The 22,222-nt window shown below is 36.2% G+C and overlaps 2 protein-coding genes across 2 annotated transcripts; both read left to right on the forward strand.

Moving 5' to 3' along the window:
* The first annotated feature begins 2,651 nt into the window (after positions 1–2,651).
* bola3 (bolA family member 3) lies at positions 2,652–4,945 on the forward strand. The gene is made up of 4 exons (XM_030131026.1): positions 2,652–2,805; positions 2,934–3,057; positions 4,246–4,334; positions 4,446–4,945. Exons 1-4 carry the CDS (start codon positions 2,737–2,739, stop codon positions 4,509–4,511), a joined length of 348 nt encoding a protein of 115 aa, XP_029986886.1. The 5' UTR covers positions 2,652–2,736; the 3' UTR covers positions 4,512–4,945.
* A 2,959-nt stretch (positions 4,946–7,904) lies between these two features.
* Positions 7,905–21,370, forward strand: vat1l (vesicle amine transport 1-like). Its single transcript, XM_030127102.1, has 9 exons — positions 7,905–8,378; positions 8,963–9,092; positions 9,945–10,160; positions 10,510–10,652; positions 12,401–12,504; positions 12,966–13,021; positions 13,145–13,339; positions 17,724–17,807; positions 20,615–21,370. Exons 1-9 carry the CDS (start codon positions 8,164–8,166, stop codon positions 20,711–20,713), a joined length of 1,242 nt encoding a protein of 413 aa, XP_029982962.1. The 5' UTR covers positions 7,905–8,163; the 3' UTR covers positions 20,714–21,370.
* The last annotated feature ends 852 nt before the right edge of the window (positions 21,371–22,222 follow it).

Below are 22,222 nucleotides of genomic sequence, written 5' to 3' on the forward strand. Positions count from 1 at the left end.
TTCAATCTGTTGTATCTGATGTTAGCAAGAATGGGAATTCTGAATGGCATGTTATAATGTGTGTAATGTAATCTAAGATTTAACTAGAATAACAACACTTGAATTTTGTGGAAGTGATATAGACCATTTTGTCTTTGAATATAAACATCTACTCACTAAGACTTTTGACTTTATTGTGGTACATCTGCTGGATGTCATGTTGATTAAATATATATCTTGGAATCTTTTTGTTATGGAAGTGCTGTATTCATAAATGAAATATTAAATAAATTGCATATTAGAAGAATAAATCAAAGACATTTGTCAAATCTCAAATATATGTTAAATAGAAATGCCCTCTGTCTAAATTTCCCTTTTTTTTTTGTTGATATTTTATCGTAACACATATTTCTTGGAGGATCGATATACGTCACAATGATTTGTACTGTTCCTATTATGTGCCTGACAGACAGGTTTGCCACGGCAGGAAATAATGACTGCTTGAGTTTAAGTACAGGCTTCTTTCGAAGCAGATATTTTGACTCATACCGTTCATGTGCCAAAAGCCTGTCAAAATGTATGAAAAAGGTGTATGTCAGCTCACAGACAAAAGTAAATGGACCAGTAATAAAGTGAATTAATGTTCATTAGTTCCACCTGTGCTTTTATGCCAAAACATCTTTAAATATCTGTTCTAAAAAAAAAAAAAGATCTGGTAACATTTATTTTTCTGTGTTCTTGAGAGGATTATGTTGTGTATAAGACTGGGTTTTGGTGTCTGCAGGATGATGTTAATTTTTGCAGAGCTTCTAAAGTGCAAAAAAAAAAAAAAAAAAAAAAATCCATAAAACCTTGTTCCTGGGTAAAACATTTGGGTTACTCTGTTATATTTAGAATGGCTTCTTTCATAGGCTATTTTCAAACTGTATATTTCATCTTACATTATTATATTACCAGCTAGTTTGGAAATACTGAAGTTTAAAGCTCAAATATTTAATACGACTGAAACAACAGGGAAGATTATGGTAACACTCACATCCCTCACCCCCAAGACATTTTTGGCAGTCCATTATTTGTCTGACCAGAGGGATTTTGTTTGACCCTTTTCATGTACTGAACTCTCAATATGTGCTCCTGAGCACTGAAAAGAAGTGCAGGTTTCCTCGACATTAAGTGCAAGCACTACAAATGTGTGTGTGTCCCTCCGTCAGTTAAACTTATCAACAGACAAAAAACAAGGGAGGCTCTAAGATAACCACATGTTCTGCAAACTGCTTGAGTGTCTGAAAGTGTATAAAGGAAGAGGTGTGTTACTTGAACTTCATGTCAGGCTCAAATTTGCAAATCTCTGCCAATTTAATCCAATTTTGATATGTTTTAGCAGGTCTCCATCATGCTATCAGATTTCCCTTATTATTAATAATTGATCATTCAAATTATTTAGGCTTTAATATTTAAGGAATGTGAAACAAATGCATGATTAAAAATGCCTAGGTGTGTTATAAGAGAATAAAACAGTAGGTGAATGACCTCATAAAAAATTATAAAACAACATCCAGGATACACCCTGAATATGGAAATAATACTAATATTCAAATTTTATAGAACAGAAGCTGCTCTCCTAAAAGTCCAAATTCCAGGTACAGAGAGGCAAATGAATCAGTGTGGCCAATTAATCGATTACAAGCAGAAGTTGGCCATGACTGATGGTTAATAATAGGTATCTCAAGGGAAACTGCTGACTTTGAGGGAAAATAATGGTTAACGAAATAAAAATTGGATGAAGAACCTCCTACGTTGTTGCAATTATTTTAATGATCAGCTCCAGCTGTCTTGATTAATTCTTTAAATTTGATGTTCAGTGCGAGAAATGTACTTATTAATTGAATGATTTTATTTTGTACCAGCTAAAGATCAGAATTTTGCACTCTACAGAAAGCATCTTTGTGGCTGCTTCTTATAACTTGTAACATGTAAAAAAGCCTTCTGTTTAATATCAGTAATGAACAGCTATGTGACTTTTAACTGCAGTGGGCTGATGTATTTTTGCCCTCACAATTACAGGTCATAGTTATAAAACACTGAATTCAGTTTTATATCTGCAGATCAAGATGTAGAAAAAAGTTTCGCCATTCTTTAATAAACTACAAAAAAAACCTGGCCCCCCTCATATTCAGTGTCAGGTTCATACCTTCAGAGAAATTTATAGTTAAAAGACACTTTTCCTTCATACAGATTTAATTGTTCCTGCTGTCATATGAGCATTTCAGACTAATGAAGAGATGGTGATGATGATGATGATGATGATCAAAGCAAAGATCATTTAATAGTTTGGAAGATAATAATAATAATAAAAAAAATACAATAATAACTTTAACAATAATATACCTATATTTTTTGGGTGAAGATGTTGCTGTTTCTAAGTGGAAGCTGGTGGAGAAGTGAGAGAGTCGCTGTCAAGAAATATAAAAAGTTAAGTAACTGAATATTAGATTTAGATGGATATAAAATTGGCTGGATTTGAGACACAAAAGTCAATTTAAGTTTTAAAGTAATCTCGCAAAATTTCTAAAAACAAACAAACAAACAAACAAACAAACAAACAAACAAACAAAAAACTGTGTCCCTGAAGGAAAACGTTGTCGTACTTGCCCGGATGTTCGACGTCATATTTCCGCGCCTCGCCCTATCTGAGGACATGACTTGCTGAGCGACCTGCGTAGTTTATTCAAGCTTCGCAATTAAACTGTTTATGCGATGTTGGTCTGTAAAGGGAGCTTGACAAACACAATGTTGTCTGCTCTTAGGGTTCTTCGCTGTAACCAAGTAAATTAACCTACAGAAACAGCTTTAACTCTTTGCGTTCACATAATAATGTTGCTAACTGACAGCAGTTTGCTAACCTGGCACTTGGTCTCACTTGTCCTCATCAATCCTGTTTTTGTGCTTCTTAGGTCGTATTTTCGGCCCAGGTGCAGAGATGTCTGTCCACACAAACAGAGGGAGAAATCCGCATCGTCAAAATCCTGAAGGAGAAGTTTCCATTAGCCTCGTCGCTGAAAGTTGTGGATATATCAGGTAAATATGGATCTGTCGGCTGACTGGCTACATGATGATTCGAGTCGAAGCATTTCTGATATTGAATCTAAATGTGGTTTGTATTTTATATTCATCATTCAGGATTAGCTCTTACTATTTGTCTGAGATGCTTTAGCTTTGAGTCGCATATCTAGGCTTATAACCATACAATGTCTACATCTGAATGCTATTCATAGTGACAAGTGGTGGAAGAATTATTCGGATCCTTTACTTAGGTATATGTTCTAATCCTGAAAATACTCAACCACAAGTATTTACTATCAACTAAATGTATTAGTAGAAGTCATTCAGTAAAATTGTGCATGTTTTACTATTATACAATTATGTGACATTTTTAGAATCGTATTACTGCTTAATTACTGTGTGTTCAAGGTTGAGCTCATTTGAATTACTGTACTTACTTTCTATATGATCATCACGTTTGTAGAATCAGTGTCACATAAGGTTCAGCTTTGTGACAATGCATTTTCCAACAAATCCAAGGTGTTTTTAAAGACTTGATATCATTTTAGAAGAAGAATATGAAACTCAACCTTGAAAGTAACTTTTCATCCTGAAGTTTACTACAGACTCAAAAGCAACACATTTCATTGGGAGGAAAAAGTACACTAGTAAGTAACTAAAGCAGATGTAGTTGAGTAAGAAAGTACATTATTTTTCTCTTGAGTACTGCAGTGCAAAGATTCCTAAAATGCTGTAGTAAAGTGTAAGTACCTGATATTAAATACTATTTTGAGTTCCCTTAGTGAGAGAAGTGTGTTAAGTCTCGAGATATACTGTGAGCCAGGGGTCACCAATCCTGGTCCTCAAGGGCCAGTATCCTGCACATTTTACACATTTCCCTCTTCCAACACACCTGAGTCAAATGTTAAGCCTATCATCAAGCTCTGCAGAAGTCTGATAACGACCATCAGGTGTGCTGGAAGAGGGAAACATCTAAAACATGCAGGATACCGGCCCTCGAGGACCAGGATTGGTGACCCCTGCTGTAAGCTAAGCTCACTTAAAAATAACTAGACTTGAGTTTACAAATTTACCCCTTCTCATTTATTTTGACTTACTAAAAGTGTGCCACTATACTACCTGTACTTAGTGTAATACAAATACCTCATACACAGCTTGTACTTGGCTACAGTGACACTGATGTTCATGTGATTGTGTGTTTAGGTGGTTGTGGAGCAATGTATGAGATTCATATAGAGTCCAGTGAATTCAAAGGAAAAAGAACTGTACAGCAACATCAGTTAGTCAATCAGGTAACAACAAAATCAATGCAAAGTGCTTGTGAAACCTCAAGTGTACATGTGACTGTTTTTGCACAAATTAAATGTTATAGTTAATTAACTGCAGTGTTTTTCCCTCCACAGGCACTCAAGGAAGAGATTCAAGGAATGCATGGACTGCGGATATTCACTGATTTTCCTAAAGATTAGAGGATGACACTAGTGGGTGACACAGCTATGTACAAATTATATATTTTAAATGTAAAGCTTTAATGAATTTCATTAAATTTCTTAATGTGCCAGTGGTAGAATTACAGAATGAAACTATCTTCCACTGCTGTACACTAACAAATATAAAATGTGAGGAGGCTTTTGACACAAGAGCATGAAGAAGCCACTGAAAGCTGCAGTACGCACAAAATACTTTATGAAATGACCTGTTGTGTAGGATTCTTCTCTTTTTAAAGTCTTCTCAGGGCTGGTGATTATGCTGATGTAATGTCAAATAATACTTTGGCTGTAAGTCGGAAGCAGAGAAAAATAACAGTTTGTGGAGCAGTGTAAACATTGTTAAAAATGTTTGTGTTTGTTTATTAAAAGTTGCTTCATTTTAAATAAATCTCCAGATATTTGGTCCACAATGACTTGTTTTGCCTCTCATTAATGCAAGCTACAGTTGCTTTAACTCTTACACTTTGTATTTGTACTTTACTAAGACACTGAGGCCCTGGGCTTGTACTTTGTATTTCTATTAAACTCCATTGGCGTCATGCAGTACCTACCTTGTTGCTCAGTTAAAAGTTGGTGCATTCCATTTTTACCAATCAGTTGGTATATTTGTCAACATTACAGTTTTCAGTACATTTCTTGAAATAGCTTGTACTAACTTGATGGATTACCTAGTTGAAAATCCCTAGGTTATGTCTTACAGGCAATGGTAGTAAACATGTCATCATCTAGTTTTCAAGGAAGACACTATCCTTATGTACCTTTTAAATATACAATAACAGTGAACCACAGGTATTTGCAGATGTTAATTATTGCTAAGGTTCCATAACTGACTTAAAATTAGATTACATTTTACTGCACATGTTTTTTTGGCATATATCAACGTTGACAGGATAAAGTTCCATTGAATTGTTGGTGCACAAGAGACAAGAGGATGTGGAGGAAGAGTTTTTAACAATATCATGTCTGAGTTGAGATAAAAGTACCAAAATAGTTGACGAAAACTTAAAATTATGTAGACTTTAGACTAGAATTCCGAGGCTGAAGTTGGCATCCGATTCACAGCTTCCGATTGGAATTTCCTGGTCCATCTTAAAAGTAGCATAACGCCTTTAGATGGCGTTGTTCAGTCATTATCAAGCTAATTCATGAACCGAATCCACATATGGATACTTTAAAACACAGTTTCTGATTTGTGAAACCTTTATTCTATTTGAGAAAACACAAAAAAATTTCGATTTCAGTGGGGTTTTTTTTTTTTTTTTACCCTCCACACCATATTAGACCAGGTCTATAGAATAAAGGTTTCACAAATCAGAAAATGTGTTTTCATGAGTGTTTGGAGTCTCCGTGTTAATCTAGTCCAGATTTGACAGGTCTAAGTATAGTGGTTTGTGATCTGGACCTGGTCTAATGTGGTCTGGATTGAAAAAAACAAATGATAAAAAAATTCAATTGTTCTTTTTGGCATTTTCACAAATAGAATAAAGGTTTCACAAATCAGAATCTGCGTTTTAAAGAGTCTCTGGAGTCTCCATGTTAATCTAGTCCAGATTTGACAGGTCTAAGTACACTGATTTTCAATATGGACCTGGTCTAATATGACGTGGATTCAGTTCATGAATTATCTTAAAAATGACTGAACAACGCCATCTACAGGCGTTATGCCACTTTTAAGGTGGACCAGGATATTCTGATCGGAAGCTGTGAATCGGATGCCAATTTAAGCATCGTTTTGTGGTGGACAATGAAGGAGACGCTAGCAAGATTAGCTAGGTTAGCTAACCTACACTTTGAAAGCTGCTTACCAAAACTGTCCGTACAGTACAATATAATACGGTACAAATAGTTTTCACCATTTTCAATTAAAATGCTAATAAATAATTGAATACTAATGACTATTATGATCGGTGGTACACAGATTACATATTTATTAGGCTAACAGTTCCTCTCAGGTGTAGATAATTATCCTGAATATACCAGTAACGAGATGTTGTCAGTTACACTGAGCTAAACTAGTTAACACCTGTTGGGTTGACATTTTTCATAGCCTACAGACATTTGTGTCTTTGGTTTAAACTAGGGATGCACCGATACCACTTTTTTCCAGACCGAGTAAGAGTACTTACTTTTGAGTACTTGCCGATACCGAGTACCGATACGAGTACTTGATAATCCCATTCCAGTTCTTAGTTCCTTTTGTAAATGTGCTTTATTGTCATTGTCATTAGTCTGACTGGAAAAAAGTGCTGCTACTGACGTTTAATGTGTTGGCATGAGCGTTTCTCAATTAATCCACCAGGGGGCGCCGCTCTTAATTAACCATACTGGACAAATACCACGAAGAAGAGGAAAGTTTTTAGAGAAGAAGAAGAAGAAGAAGAAGAAGAAGAAGAAGAAGAAGAAGAAGAAGAAGAAAGTCAGTAATAACAAACATGGAGACGACAGAGGTAACACTTATGTGATACTAATATTGCAGCGTTTTCACTGGTGAGGTTTAAAGGCTTAGCTTCAGCAGGTAGAGAAAAGAGAAATGAGTGATAAGTTTCGTTTTCACTTCTGTTGGTGGTGGTCCGCACGGCTCCGTACTCCCGCTGGTATTCTCATTCTGTGTACCCATCCGCGAGAACCTGGTAAACGGATGGAATGTACGCAGAGGACGGACAGAAGGCTGCGTCCCTATCTGTCTGTCTTTAACGTTACTTGCAGTCAGCGTTACTTTTATCACCGCCATTTATTTTGAAAAATCTCCACACTCTTCACACTCCACACACATTATTCCTCCACCGCGTACCTGCTGCACTGAACTGTGAATGTCACACAGCCCTAAGTGGTATCGGTGCATTTGTATCGGATATCTTTTACGAGTACGAATACACACCCTGAGTATCGGAGCCGATACTCGTATCGGTATCGGTAGATCCCTAGTTTAAGCTTTAGTGGTTTACCTGTACTTTACCGCGACAGGAAGGAAACAAAAACACGGATGTAACTACACAAGACCAACACAACGATTTTGTTTACTTTATAGCATTTTAATTTAATGCGACTGTGTTTTTTCTAGAACATGATAAGGTCCCGGCAGTAATAAACTCGACCCAATATTTTTTGTCTTATTTGTTAAGTTGAATAATGACTCTTAATATTTTGTCAGATTTTTGACCAGGTCTGTTGATAGTTCGCTTTTAAATTGATAGAAATAACGGCTACTACGGTGCCGTTTTGCAATAGCCTACATTCTCAGGGGTACCTGAACGCACCACACTTGTTGAAGGATTTCCGCTGCATTGTCGCTGATGCTTTTGGCTGCAAATTTGATAAAGTTTTGTGCACACTTAGCCAGCAGATGGTGCACTTGATATTTTAGTCCGCAACAAGCAAAGATTCGTGGTACATTAACATTTAGAACATTAATATCCCGCTGCATGAAAGAATTAATCAGTATCGTCACGTAAAGATGTGAATATTGTGTATTTTTTGCATTGGTGAATGAAGTTACAGACGAGGTGTGAGCCTGTTGTGTGGTTGAAGCCTGCATCCTGACAGCCCTTCCACATTCCCAGTGTTCAGGCTGCACAGCACATCAGAGTGAACCCCGAAGAGGAGCGGAGAGGCAGATCTGCTTTTCTCCGACATGGCTAAAGAAGGAGCCGATATGACAGAGGAAACCGAGTACATGATAGATAAACATGTGGCGAAAGAAACTGAGAACATGGAGTCATCCGGAGATGCCAAAGAAATGAGAGCGGTGATATTGGCAGGTTTTGGGGGTCTTAACAAACTCAGGGTGACCAAGAAGGCAATGCCCGAGCCTCAGGATGGAGAAGTGAAGATCCGAGTCAAAGCATGGTAATTATAAGAATAGAACTTCATGTACAGCAGATTCATGTGTTCTCTGTTCTGCATTCACTCCATTTGGTTTATTTCTGATTTCTATAAATGCTGTATGACTCACCTTGTTTGGAAAATATTTCTGTCCTGAAGCCACAGGTCTTTGCTAGTGCTGATGGTCGAAGCAGGTTTTTCACCAAATTAACAGCTGTCAGTGTTTTCAGGCAGATGAAGTCCTTTAAAATCACATTTCCATGACTGTCTGCATTGTTTACAGGGTATTGATGATTACCCAAAAGCTGGTGCTAAGTGGAGGCAAAGTCACAGTTGGATTAAAATGCTTCTCTATTTGTTCAGTGAAGAATGTCTGTAGAATGTGACCATGTGTGTGATGATGAGTAGACTGGGAGTCCCTGCTGATAACAGTGAAACATATAGTTTTGGGAAATCCTTGTACTCCCAACAGCCTTCACTAAATGTGTACAGTTGATTTAGTAGCTGTCAGTGATCAGAGACAGCCTGTGCTGCTGCATAATTTACAACCAAATATTGAATGGAAGGAATTTAATCAATTGTAAAGTTGTAAATATTTGTTTTTGCAGTGGATTGAATTTCCTGGACCTAATGGTACGTCAAGGGACTATCGATTGTCCACCAAAGCCCCCTCTTGTGCCTGGATTTGAATGCTCTGGAATAGTAGAGACAGTGGGCGAAAACACAAAGGGATTTGAGGTTAGTGACAAATAGTAAATTCAGTGAATTATGAATGAAGTCATATGTAGTACCCTCATGAGCCATTGTATGTGGTTAAAGACTATATTAAAAGTAGAGACTGATAAGCTACGGGTTAATTCTGCTTTACTGACAAATGAACAGGGTTTTCCCTACCATTAAGATGCAAGCATTTAAGTGTTTTTGCACAAGCTCAGACACAAAATACTGTGCTGAGATTTCCCTCTCACTCTGGAGTGGAAAGGTACCATATTAGTCTGCACAGACAGTGTCTTTTTTACTAGACTTAAGGTTGTTTTTTTAAGTGCTGAAGTGGATTTCAGCAGATGAAATGGCAGAAATAGCATGAAATTAGGTCTAGTCTACATCTGGTTATCTTGCAATATAGTGGCAATACCAATACCAGTACTTTCACCTTAGTACAGGCATCTACAGTGTACAATATTTTTCAACAATACAAATTTGAGCAAAAACAACTTTATTTTATACATTATGGTGCAAATATTTTGTTTTGTTTTTTTTAATTTTTTTTTTTATTTTGATACACTCAAAACAGCTTTACAACATAAAAATAAACCCCTGTCCCATAAACTGAAGTTATCTGCTAACTTAATTATTAATACAGTTGTATAAATCCATTTGTGCATGTTGCAATAACATTTATAAGCATGGCAATTTACAATCAAACATTACCAAACCATAGCAGCCATTTTTGATACTTGATCTATCCATGCAATAAAAGTATTGAGGTTTGGTGTCCAGACCTAGGTCCACTCACAATATTAATATTTAGTCATGTAACAGAAAATGGCATCAAAGCATGATTATTACATATTAACACCTTTCTTTCAGATAGGTGACAGAGTCATTGCTTTTGTGAATTACAATGCCTGGGCGGAAGTTGTCTGCACATCAGTGGACTTTGTCTACAAGATGCCAGATGAAATGACTTTTGCTGAGGCTGCAGCATTCTCCCTCAACTTTGTGGCTGCCTATATGATGCTCTTTGAGGTTGCTAATTTGCGAGAGGGGATGTCAGTGCTGGTTCACTCAGCAGGAGGTGGTGTAGTAAGTCCATTTCTTGTTTGACCACATTTGAACTAAAAAGCATGTTTACTAGATGTATTTAAATGTCATTGCTTCATACCTACTAGGTGAATACTGTGCCATTATCCAATAAGTGCTGTTCATGTCGTTATCATTGTAGATATTTGCTACACTATAGATTATTTTGTTATCAAAAGTGTAGCGTTGAATCCATTTGTAAAAACCTGAAGATATTTGCTTTGAATATCATTTTATATTTTGATTTACTGTAAATCCCCAAATCTTATTTTCTGTTTACCTGTGTTTATTGTCATATGTTATTCTATATTTCAGTCACTGATGAACTGTTCACACTCTGCCTTATTTTCAGGGTCAGGCTGTCGCTCAGCTGTGCTCCACTGTACCCAAAGTGACAGTGTTTGGGATTGCATCATGTTTCAAACATGCAGCCATTAGAGACTCTGTGACTCATCTCTTTGACAGAAATGCTGATTACATACAAGAAGTCAAAAAGTAAGCAAATTTCTCTGTACCTCAACATAACTATTCATTGAATTATTGATTTTAAGCTGAAAAATGATTTCCTAATGATTTAGTGTGTAAACACTGGAAATATAACTGAATCTAAAGGGATCGTCATCAGACAGGTTGGCTCTAACAGGTGATTCATGTGAACTAACATGATAACGTGGACCTAGCTGAGCATCGAGGGCTTTGTGAGGATGCAGATGTTACCTTTTACCTTATTTGGTCCTGTGTGGCCGTGGTCCCCATGGCAACTCGCAGCTCATCTCTGAGAGCAGCAGCATTGTGTAGGGCGGAGGTCTGCAAGACTGTGTGGAGCAACTGAGCCAATTAGGGCTGAGCACTGATACCCCACACATGCCATTCACAACACAGCACGCTGTTAGCTAGGTTACATTGCAAAAAGCATGTTGTAACAAACACTGCACGAGCTGTGATGTAGGACTCACGCTGCGTTTATCAAGGCTTGTTTAGATATGTTTTTGAGGATCTGGCTATGGTACTATGCTAATTTAGAGACCTTCACCACATTACCTGCTCTGCTCTAGTTTAATTTGTGGATATACTGTGTGGTCATTTAATAACCTGTGAGGTTAGACCATACATATATTTTGGGAAATATGCTGTATGACTATATTCCTTGAGTGATTTCATGCTTCTGTTAACATATCAACAGTGGTAGTGGATTATTGGGCCTTTCATCTCTCTGGCCCACACATTCCTCTTAGGATCAAGAGCAAAGTACAATTAAATTAGCCTTTTTAGAAAAGGCAAAACCATGGGAATCACAAGACTGCCAAGCAGTTTAGCCAAGTAGGTGTCCTGAGTTACAACACAAAGCAGAAAGCAAGGAATTATGGTCCTGTTGATAATTACATGCCTTTATGTTTGTATATACACTATGTCCCCACCCATGGAGTGCCATTAAGGCAAAGCTCAATCTGTGTTGAACAGCAACATAAACTGTATAAAATATATAAAAAGCAGTGTGTGCATTTCCAAACATTTTATAAGAAAACTCTAGGCAGACTTAAAGGCAAAAATGTGGGTTGTATACTGCAGCTTTAGAGAAATACTCTAGAGAGCCAAAGCTCATATCTTATGAATCTATGACTGGATAAAACCTGAAACTGCTCCAGAGTGTGAATCACAATCTTTTGTCTTTTGTGGACTCATTTTATACTGCATATATAGACACTGTATGTATATCCTCTATGTGTATAGCATGCTGATGGCTCGTTTGTAAAGATTTTCCATGAGGGATGGCATGCTGCAAATAAAAACAGTTAACATTTTATAGTATGCTTTATTAAGCTTGGTTGACTCAAAGAAAAGTTATGTTCCTAATTGCTTGCAACTACAGTTCACCATACCTGCAGCTAAAAAAAATATGATGCATGAAAACAATTGTTGGTTGACACTAATGTTGGAGTGCCGACCAACAATCATTTTCATGCATAAAATTTTATTATTTTGGATAACAACAATTTTTATCTAATTGTTCATTACGTAGCTTGAAATGTTAATTCCCATTTGTCAACAGTGATGACATTGTATTATCTGTTATTTTTGTTTAACAGATCACTATGAGTAACTGACTGCTGCAGTAAAATAAAATCAGTGCAAAATCAACCAGATAATTTTATTTTATTTTTTTCACAGTATTATATTATAATATTAATGCAAATTCATCCTTCTGACTGGATTGAACCTTTCCTCTTCTCTCTGTGTTTCAGGATCTCTCCAGAGGGTGTAGACATTGTGTTAGACTGTTTGTGTGGAGAAAACACAGGGAAAGGCCTGAGTCTGCTAAAACCTTTGGGAACTTACATCCTTTATGGTGGGAATCATACTTATGCTATTACCGTTTGCTTTTTAGAGCTGAAACCAGTGAAGTTTTATTGCATTAGTTAAATTCTGTGCAAAGAACACATGCATTCACTAACATCTGATGGAAACTAGACTGGGTGTGAAATAGTAAGACTTACTTGAATATAAGCTCCACTGTCTGCACATTTAACGCGTTGTCCTTCAAAGCTACCGTTCTTTATCTGATCTCTGTTAATTGCTTCAGTTCTTGTCTGCCCTCATGAATTAAGTATTGCCATTAGAGTAAGATTAATTCATTAGTTCTAGTTGCACTGAAGATGTATGAAAGCATGCTTGTGCAGATCTAAGGGTCTAAAGGTGCCAACTATTCGTACCTCAGCCTTCATGCATCCTGACTGCCCATTAATGGCCGTTCACTTCCGCCTAGCTATTTGCCAGCTTACAACAATCCTTTTATTTTTGTTTTTTCAGGCGCGTCAAACATGGTAACTGGAGAAACAAAGAGTTTCTTCAGCTTTGCAAAATCTGTGAGTCAGTCTGTTATCAACATTAGAAGGAAACAGCACCTTGTTACAACAAAATTGTGACAAATCAAATGAGCACGCACATGATTCATCCAGGATAAATGTGTTTTCTTTTATATTTTCCAGTGGTGGCAGGTGGAGAAAGTGAACCCTATTAAACTCTATGAAGAGAACAAAGTCATAGCAGGATTCTCGCTTCTCAACCTCCTCTTCAAGCAAGGGAAGTGCAGTCTTGTGAAATCAGTGATGGAAAAACTGTTGTGTCTCTATAACCAAAAGAAGATTAAGCCAGTAGTGGACTCCCTATGGGCTCTGGAGGAGGTAAGATCCTCAGGTGCAGTGATAAAAATAATTCAATCACAGCAGTACCATAAAATGACATGCTATGGATGCAGGTGAAGATGTCCTTCAACATCTTGCCATACACATAATCTGTTATTTGTCACTGCTGTTTTCTGTGTCAGCTGTTATTGGACATCCTTCCACAGATGGTGGGTAGGTTGGATCTTACTGCCACAATTATTTCACACCCACACATGGGCCTGAAAGGCCATACATCAATCATGGATTCTACACCGTCTCATGCAGTGGTTATTATTCTTTTAAGAATTCTTGATTTATATTCACATTAATCATGATGTTGGCCTTCATTCAGTTTATTAGTTATTGTAAGAAATAAGTGTAAGAAAAGTGTTCTTCAGTGCTAGTTTAACCAATGTAGAGCATTACTACATTACTCTACATCATGTAGAATCAGTGTTGACTGATAAATTTAATGGCTGACAATAGCTGTGTTTCTATAAAATGTCACGTGAATTTGAAGAGAACTTGTGAAATGTTACAAAAATGTAAATAGTATGCATTTCCATATAATAGTTAGGAGTAAATAATCAAGGCTGTGTTGGTTTGTCAGCAAGTGGTGCTGTAGGCTCTGGAATTTCCCCTTGTGGGACTAATAAAGGCATATCTTATCTTATCTTATCTTATCTTATCTTATCTTATCTTATCTTATCTTATCTTATCTTATCTTACACATAAACTAAATAATAGAAGAAGCAGGGTGTTCTATTGTGGTTTTCTATCTAAAATTATGTTTCTCTGTATGAGCTGAGGAAGTATTTAGTTTCTTCATCAGTTCACATAACCTATTGCACTACCCGACATATTATGACACTTTATAGGAAAATGACGAGCAGCTATGTCTTACACATAGAAGCTTTCCTCTTGACAGAAAAAACCCTTTTAAAGCAGATCATTATACCTTAATGGAGAAGCCATATCAGCATCAATCTCACTCTTAGTTAAACCCTTCTTCTGCAGGTACTTTATAGGGTTTTGTATTGAACTGTATAACAGTTACCCAAGTTCAGTTCCATCCATTAGCCTTGAACTACAATCTTACACAGACATAAAGAACTGAATTAGTTTTCCAAAGGGCTGAATGTAATGAAAGGTAAGTTTCAGTGAACTGGCATTCAGCTTTAATGTTCAACCTTGTGTATTACCTGTTAGTTCATTATATGTTACCATGAATTACCAGTGTATCAGCAGTGTCCTTTTTCCTATAATGTGAATTTTAGACCTCAAAATGTCCCAGAAGAGATTACACAGGTGTCAAAAAAAAAAGATGAATTCAGTGCTTGATCAAACCTCAAGATAATGTTAAACATATGAACCTTATAAAGGCATTAGAACTGCTTGGGAAGTCAGAAAAATATGAAGTCATCACCCAATATTACTCTGTTTTGCCATCAGGGATTTACTAAAGCTTGGTTCCAGTGTGACTAGATGAGAACGAGATCTTAAATTTCATTCATAAACAGTCTAAAATTAAACTTGTATCTGTAGAAATTCGAGAGTCTGATTTGAAATAAGAATGTTATGTAAGGAATGTATTTCACATCCCAAAAGAAAAAGTGAGGCAGTACAGATAATACTATTTTCCACTAATTATAACTGCAAATGTTAAAACTACTGCATCTTCATGTTTAAATTTCTCATGGGAAACTTCCCCAGCTCTGCTGTCATTACACATTGGCAGGATGCTCGGTCCATTCAGTAGAACCACTGCCCATGAACAAACTCATTAAAGAGGAGGATGGCGTGGGATGTAGTATCAGGGCCACTGCCTGCCTCATTTGTTTATCAGCCTGGAAAAGAACTCACAGTGCCTTTTACATGTTGACCGTTACAGCCTTTTGCCTGAAGTGAAGAGTTGGAGAATGTGTGAAAATATCTGAGATTCTGTGAACCCTAGCTGGCTTAATGAAGACAATATTTCTTCATGTAAAAGTATTCTTCAGTTACTATTGACCATTGAAAGTACCAGGGAAGCCCCATTACCAGTGGATGTTAACCCGTCTCTTTGTAAACCTGCTGCATCATAGCACAGTGCAGCAGTAGTTTGTGACCTATTTTTGCACTTGGCTTGATTTCATTATTTCTTGTAATAAATGAGTGCTTGTGACACAAAGGCCTCTAGACAAAGAGGCTCATTCTGTGTCTCTTCATGGATTGTAATGAAAAATACGGCACCCTGTGTGAACTTCTTAACCCACAATATTAGAATGAAGTCACACAAGCTTTAATGAGTGCGATTAATCTTTGGTGTTCTCTCTTTTCCTGTGAGCTACTTAAATAGGGAGATTGTTATCTAAGGTAGAGAAGAAAATATTGTAGGCAAACATAAAGTTACTTTGGCACAAAAAGGAGTGGTTTAGCCACAGGTGATCCCTTTTGAAACAAAATATAGATGTAATTTTAAAACTCTTTTTAATAAATGGAGCCCATTTACCCAGTTTTACCAAATGTTTTGGCTTTGCATATATTTTGCCATTATGTGATGTTGGTGTTTTGAAATCCTGCACATCACTGACAAATGGAGGATTCACATATGTAAGGTTTAAGGTTTATCTGTAAAAAATAAATAAATAAATAAATATACACACACAGACACACACACACATATATATATATATATATATATATGTATGTATGTATATAAATGACCATACTCCTGTGTGACAGAAATGGAAGAAGTAAATTAAAGTACTTGTACCACTGTGAAATATAAGGAAAGGTTTTGCATTAAATTATGAATTATGTAGTTTAATTCACAAGTGTAAATAAACAGTCAAAACAGTTATTCTGTGGGATAAATAAAGAACCCTGTCACTGTTTTACCATGACATGATTTTTTAAAATTAACTAGTGAATATAATACTTATATTAAAAAAAGTATGAATTTAAGAATTTGTTGCATTAATGTCTACACTGAATTTAACTGTAACAGATGTTCATGTTCATCTAATTTCAACTTCTTCAACAGAATTGCCTTTATTCGCCACATATCTTTAAATGAATACAAGGAATTTTCCTCCATTTTTTAAAAACTATGCTCTCACTGTACAACATAGTAAACAAGCACTAAAAACACAACTAAAGCAGAGTTTATATAAGTAGAAAACTTTTGTACAAAAAAGTGTAGAAACATTTAAGTTAAGTAGTGCAATTAAAAAATGTGCACTGGAAAAAGATGAGCAGTCAACAGGTTGAGGTTGTATATGAGGTATATGAATTATTGTTATATTGCAGGTTTAATGGTTCATCAGTGTGATGGCTTGGGAGAAGAAACTGTTCTGTTCTGTTGTTCTTTACATATTGTGTTGTTCTACAAAGACATACCACATTCCATATTATATCAGGTTTTTGTAGCATCGCTGTCCTGTGAGAACTATATATCACTATAAAAGTCAACCGAGTCTGTTTCACCTTTGTGACAATGCATTTTACAGTGACTGCTGAGGGATTTGAAAGAGTTTATTAAGCTTAAGATGGAGCAGAATTTTATACCCATGTGGTTTGCACTGGACAACAAAGAGATGAGAAACTAATCTGAAAGTCAGCAGTCAGACTGCAGATGAATAAAAATGTGGATCAGAGTTGTTTCTAACATTAAAAAGTTGGCATTGTCTAGAAGAGCTTAACACTATAAATCAAAGGTGAAATGTGTAACTTACAGTAATTTATCACAGAACATTTACAGTTTGTACAGCAAGTCTAAGTACATTCATATTCACAGACAAGAAAATGCAAGGACATAAATAGAGCTTCAGATGAGGAATTCATTATGTTATAGTTATGCATTTTAAAGAAACTGGTTATCAAATCATTATCTCCATGAGTCACTATAAAATTCTATGAAGACATGCAGTACCCCAGAGAGTTGCAGAAATGTAATTTTTTGCATATTAGAGTCCACTTTATTTTGCCAGTCTAAAGCCAGTTCCAATCTCCTATGTAAAAAGCACGGCTGATTAATCACATTAAATCAAAAGTAAAATGAGGCAGTGCAGTTTTTACTGAGTGCAAACTTGCTGAATCATTACCACATGCAGTGAAGTGTTCAGTGACATGTGAACCACTGTCCAAGACAATGACTTTAAATCTTACAATTCATAACGTAGAGAGGACTGTTGAGCTTTGGTCCTGTCTGAACAGATCAGGAAACACAAGGTGAACTGTCTTTTCAGTTGCAGTAACCCTGTCTGAGTTATTTGATTTATCTATTAATATAAACTATCCTTTACTGATACTATTAACCAAAATTAAATAGATCTGATGTATTGTATTGGTATGTACAGTAGCTGGTGTTGTTCCTGGTCTGCTTGTTGAAAGAAACTGAAATGCTTTGGTTTGTTTTCAGGTAAAAGAGGCCATGCAGAGAATTCATGACAGAGGAAATATAGGAAAACTCATTCTGGATGTTGAGAAATCCCCTACTCCTTTGGTAAGAAGAACACACAACATTATGCACATGAACTGACTACACACTGTGTTGTAATAATAGTATAGTAGAGTATAATAACCTAGTAGAGTTAACTATTTTCACTTTTCTGCTTTTCATATATTATATATTTTAGTAGATGAAAGTAGGACTGTTGAATTTATTTGATCAATCAAATGCATAATCAAATGAAAACTGGTTTGGAAAAAGCATATTAAAGTACATTATGGCATGAGTGATGGAAAGTATAGTAAATCAGCACCAGGAGTGGAGGAAATCAATGATGGTGATGGCAGTAAATTGGCCGGTTTGGGGAAGTGCAAACAAATTAATGAAGCTCCTGCCTGATCATATTTAATTCATCTATGTAGATGCTTTTCAGAGACACTGCAAATATTATTTCAATTGCCTTAATTATTCTTAATGGTTCTGTTATTTTCTTTTTTTATTGAATTGTCTTCTGCTTTTATTGCCAAGTTTCTTGTCATACTTCCTATCACCACTATTTCCTCAGGAATTTTTATATATCAGTTGCTTTCTTTTTCTTTATTTGCATGGTTCTTGTTTCACTCCTTTAAGATGTTTTCCTGTTTTCTCTGCATTTTCTGTAGTTTCAATGCCTTTGTTGTGTTGTTTTGATGGCTAATTTAACACCTGCACAAGGGACAACAGTTGAAAACAAGTGCATTAACATTTGGCTAATGTATTGCACTAATGCATCGTCACTTCTGGGATTAAAATAAAGATTAAATCCAGATGCCTCCTCTCCATTCCTGGCCTAAAAGTGTAACTTCAGCCATGCTCTGAGTTGAAATCCACCCACTGCAGTGATTTGAAAAGGGCTAAAAAGTTGGCAAGAGGCTGAGAGGGGAGGTGTTAATACAAGAGTAGTTTAGGAACACCCACAGGAACAGAGAATCACCTCTGCAGAACCACAAAAGAGTCTGGAAGGGTTAGTTTGGGTTTTCACCAACTGAAAAAAGGCCTACATGCAGAAATGTATATCAGCTTATGTGTTTGTTCACTGCCTTACTTTACTGTCAATATTATATTCTAAATTCTTGAAGCCCCCAGGTGCTCTTCAAACCACCAGACCCAATCTCTCCTCGAAGAACTGTTTCCACAATTGATTTGTTTGTTTATGTTTCGATATAGCAAATCCAACCTGATCAACAAGCTAATAAATCAAAACAGGGTTTCTGCAAGGTAAATTTTCCCCATTTGAGGGCAGGTGAACTGCACATCCTTTGATTAGATGGTGTTTTTTATACAAAATCAATGATGTAGACATGACTGCACATCATTTACACTAACACTTACAATTTACACATCACACCTAGAGCTATAGGACTTCTCATTCCTGTTCATCTGAAATACTATCATGATTAAAATGTTCATTTTAGTAGTTGTTAATGAAAACCAGGTGCAAAGTCAACTACCGAGTGAGAGTCAAAGAAACCAGACAGTTACTTGTGGTTTAAATGATTATCTAGGGTCAGAATGTGACAAATATTTCACAACTCTAGAGGTAGAACATTGAAAACAGTAATAATATTAAAAATGTATACATAAACAAACCATATAAGTAAGTAAAATTAGGTAAAGACAGTTTTAATCATTTTTTAAGTATTTTGGAGGACAATTACATGAAAATGTACAGTAATGTGCAAATGTCATTGGCCATATTTATCTGTTTTTTTTACAGGATTGTAAAAATAACAAATAACATCTATGGGGTTGTAAAAAGAACAAAGCTAAATATGTTGTAGAAACATTTATTTCTAAGTCTTTATCTTTCAGATACAACCAGAAAATATGGGGAATATCTACACAGGATCAAAAAGCCAAAAAAAAGAGAATGAAATAGTTTCTACAGGCTAAAAAGTCAGTATTTAGTGTGAGCTCTTCCCAAGATAAAGAGTTCGTCAAACATTAAGAACCATCTGATATGAATTAAATGAAACCTTAATGCAGTGACTCTTACATTGTCTTAAGAGTTAAAGACATTTAAGGGAGGACACACTAAATACTTACCACTTTTGTTTGTAGAGACTGTATTTCCATGAAGCTTATGTTTTCAGTGTAGTGAATATTTCCTGTATGTCCTGGTTGTATGTTAACTCAAAAGTCATTATAAGTTTGCTACAACAACAAGCCTAACCCTGACCCAAGACTTTTACACAGTACTGTATATAAAACTGATCTTAAAGGCAAAACAAAAATGTTCAATGCAATGATATTTATCTCAACATACAAACATATTATGACATTTGTCAGTATCATTTTGTAGTCCAGCCCTCTATTACAACTGAAAAACCTGAATTCAATGTGTCCCAATACTTTTGTCCACTTTGTGAATTTTCAACCATAAGATTTTTATAAATATAAATGCTAATACTTAGCCTAAGTGTTTCATTACAATAGTCATATAATTCAGTTTTTGCAGCCCAAAAATGACATTTTACTGATCATCATCTCCTCACTAATTGGGTGGCTGACTTGTTGTGTGGTATTTGTTGTGCATCTGCAGTTGCATTTTGATGCCAGCTGCCCACAGGTCCAGTTAAGGGTTATAAAAGGAGCAGTGAGTAGGACTCCTCTTGTTTTACTGCAGCTGTTTCCATGGTGATTCAAACTTTGAGAAACTTTAAGAAGTATTGACACCCTCATATTAAAGACACACACTCTGTTTAAAGCTGCCCATTAGCACAGGACACACTCACAGACTAAATGTGTCACTGTGTACTCTTTTAGTCCCTAGGCACCTCAGTATACAGTTAATGATGGCTGAATTATAATTTCACCTCTAGATGGCTAGCGACAGCACAGAGACGAGTGAAGCTGGGGAGGAGGAAGAGGAAACCGAGGGAGACAATGACAGCAAGGAGCGAATGCCTTTCATCCATTAGAGACAGAAAACCCCAATACACAGAGACCGGAGAGGCTGCACAGATTCAACACAGTGGACCACAAACACAACACACAAGCTCAAATGTACAAGTGTATGTATGTGTGTATGCATGTATGCATGTATGTGTGTGTGTGTACAGTACGTATTTGTGTCTCTTCTCTGTTTTCTATTGTTTTGTGGTTGATAGTTCAGGTAAAATGCATAAAATGAAGAAGGATGATACTTGTTCAGTGAAGCAACAAGTAAAAGTGCCATTTAAAAAGTAGTATTAACATATTATTTACTCTATTTGAAGTAACATAGTGCTGTCCAGTAATAGAAATAGGTCTGTGTCCATTTTACCTTTAATTGCATTTGCCAGCTGCTCAATTTGTATTAGATGAATCTGTGTATTGAATTAGAGATGGACTGAATTAGCTTTTATGTCGGCTGACTTGCTAGTTTAAAAATAGCCCGCCATAAAAAGAGCTTTAACAAGGCTAAATGTCATATAGTGCTATCTAGATGTTGTACAACATGCATAGGTAAAACAGTAAAATGTTAAATTTATCCCTGTGTAAAATGAAAGCAGATTTAAAGGATAAAAACTGCCCTGAATGTTTTCAGTCCATCAGTTGAACACTTTGTAATGTTACAGTAGTGACATAAAAGACGTGAACAGTATAAAATGTGTATAGATATTTGCATGATGTTTATTCTTAGGTGAAAACCTGAATATTATGGGATCACCAGTGCCTTTGAGCTGCAAACACAGTGTTTGGATACTTGAAAATGTGTTCCTCATTTAACTTTCACCTAAAATGAACAACAAAAAGTACTTTTTAAATAGGATTTAAACAGTCACTCATATAGTTTAATGGACTATTTCTTAGTGATCGCTAATAAGATACAGAGGAGAAAATAACCAATAATGGGCTCTATGCACAGCCCCACTACTTCCTGAACTTCAGGTGGATCCTTTATTTCCTGTCTTTCATTATTGGACACACTGATTAATCCAGGTGTGTCTGATACTTCTTGTTGTGACTACTGATTAATTAGACACACCTGGATTAATCAGTGTGTCCAGTAATGAAAGACAGGAAATAAAGGACCCACCTGAAGTTCAGGAAGTAGTGGGGTTGTCCATAGAGCCCATTGGATATGTGGTAAAAAATGTTCATCTTTGTATAATACAAAGCACATTCTTTTTCATTTACAGCACACATTTTTCTTCATATTTATAAAACCTGAGTAATAGCCTAATTACCACTAATCCATTAGTCTTTCAGTGCTTACGGACCTGAATCACTTCCCTCATGGTGAACAACTTCAAAGATGACTCCATCACAAGCAGTCCGTTTGTTTACAGACCAAACTGAAACATCACTCTGGCCTTTTCGGAAACGTTGTCGTGAAGTGCATTGTGGGAATGGGAATTCCATACAGCCGCAGTAGCCACAAACACAGCCAACAAGCAATGAAACTGTGTCCGCTACCGGATCAGAAGGAATCACTGTAAGTCAGT

The sequence above is a fragment of the Sphaeramia orbicularis genome, chromosome 3 (genome assembly GCF_902148855.1).
Source record: "Sphaeramia orbicularis chromosome 3, fSphaOr1.1, whole genome shotgun sequence".
Lineage (NCBI taxonomy): Eukaryota > Metazoa > Chordata > Actinopteri > Kurtiformes > Apogonidae > Sphaeramia > Sphaeramia orbicularis.

Bases quoted from the DNA above. Each gene is read 5' to 3' on its own strand.
- vat1l (XM_030127102.1), top strand. From the start codon at position 8,164: ATGGCTAAAGAAGGAGCCGATATGACAGAGGAAACCGAGTACATGATA. The intron at 8,379-8,962 runs GTAATTATAAGA...TTGTTTTTGCAG, and splicing joins AAGATCCGAGTCAAAGCATG to TGGATTGAATTTCCTGGACC. The intron at 10,161-10,509 runs GTAAGTCCATTT...CCTTATTTTCAG, and splicing joins ACTCAGCAGGAGGTGGTGTA to GGTCAGGCTGTCGCTCAGCT.
- bola3 (XM_030131026.1), top strand. From the start codon at position 2,737: ATGTTGGTCTGTAAAGGGAGCTTGACAAACACAATGTTGTCTGCTCTT. The intron at 2,806-2,933 runs GTAAATTAACCT...TGTGCTTCTTAG, and splicing joins GGGTTCTTCGCTGTAACCAA to GTCGTATTTTCGGCCCAGGT. The intron at 4,335-4,445 runs GTAACAACAAAA...TTCCCTCCACAG, and splicing joins AACATCAGTTAGTCAATCAG to GCACTCAAGGAAGAGATTCA.